The sequence below is a fragment of the Morone saxatilis genome, unplaced genomic scaffold (assembly GCF_004916995.1).
Source record: "Morone saxatilis isolate NCDOM2014 unplaced genomic scaffold, NCSU_SB_2.0 Contig18, whole genome shotgun sequence".
Taxonomy (NCBI): Eukaryota; Metazoa; Chordata; class Actinopteri; family Moronidae; genus Morone; species Morone saxatilis.
In genome coordinates this window covers 1,853,828-1,854,854 of record NW_023339740.1, presented here as the reverse complement: position 1 = coordinate 1,854,854, position 1,027 = coordinate 1,853,828, and the positions used below count along the sequence as shown (strand labels likewise).

General features: G+C 39.6%; 1 protein-coding gene across 1 annotated transcript in view; it reads right to left on the bottom strand.

Moving 5' to 3' along the window:
• The window catches only part of LOC118328071 (dihydropyridine-sensitive L-type skeletal muscle calcium channel subunit alpha-1-like), a gene marked incomplete at its 3' end in the record, with an annotated part of 19,139 nt that overhangs the window by 9,828 nt on the left and 8,284 nt on the right, over window positions 1-1,027 (bottom strand). The window contains 3 exon segments of the mRNA XM_035661675.1: window positions 433-565; window positions 667-736; window positions 834-936. Of these exon segments, the coding sequence (XP_035517568.1) occupies window positions 433-565; window positions 667-736; window positions 834-936 (306 nt within the window).

The window sequence follows — 1,027 nt, the reverse complement described above, 5'->3', positions numbered from 1 at the left end:
TATCCCACCCACTGACAGGTGCCATGATAACGAGATGATCAGTGTTACTCACTTCACCAGTCAGTGATCATAATGTTATGGCTGATTGGTGTATAAGAACCACCCTTTTGAAGCTTGGCAGCAGTCAAAATTGACAAATTACAACCTGCAACTGTGACAGTAGGAAAGTGCTAAAATGAACACAATGCTAATACGTATAATAATATGATACATGCAGTTTGGGCCAGCTAATATAGCAGTGATAATATGTTGTATTCTGTAATTCTTGTGTCAACATTATTTGACATTTATTAAATTGATCAATGACTGATGAAATCTATAAAACTGATCAAATCTATATTCATCCCACTGGTAACCAGAAGCTCCACCTCAATCATTTTATTTATCATCAATTATCATTACCATCAACACCAACAATAACCAGCATCATACTTGTTCTGAGGTCCAAAGATAAAAAATGAGCTGGCTTCAGGCATTGGCACTGCTTCCTCCTTCAACTGCAGATCTGCCATTGGACGAGGTCTGGGGCTCTCTGGGATCTCAGGGTCCTCCTCCTCATCATCACCTAGTCAACAGAAAGAGGGAGTGATTAGCAGGGGCTTTTCTTACCTCTGAGTTTGGAATTATTGATTATTGACAATATGGTATGGAGGCATTGGGATTTACCAGGAAAGTCCGCTGGAGGGAAAGGGTCTTTGATCTCATTGACATTAGACTCAAATTCATCTATCTTGAGCTGCATGTGTGAAAATGAAGTAGTTGAAAGGTAAGAAAAAAATAAAAATAAAAATATATATATTTACATGGTTGATGAATGCTCTTGGGTGCCTCACCTTGGCAGTAGTAGGGATGCCCTCTACACCCTTGGCCCTTTGCTCAGCCAACTTCTTTGCCAAATTAGCCTTTTCCTCTGATGCCTTATCAGGCATGTTGGCCCTTTAAATCAATAGAATGGTACATTGTTGGTTGTTGGCTTGTGGCATTAAAGAAAATTGCTGTATTATAGCTACCAAGCTCCTCTCTTGTG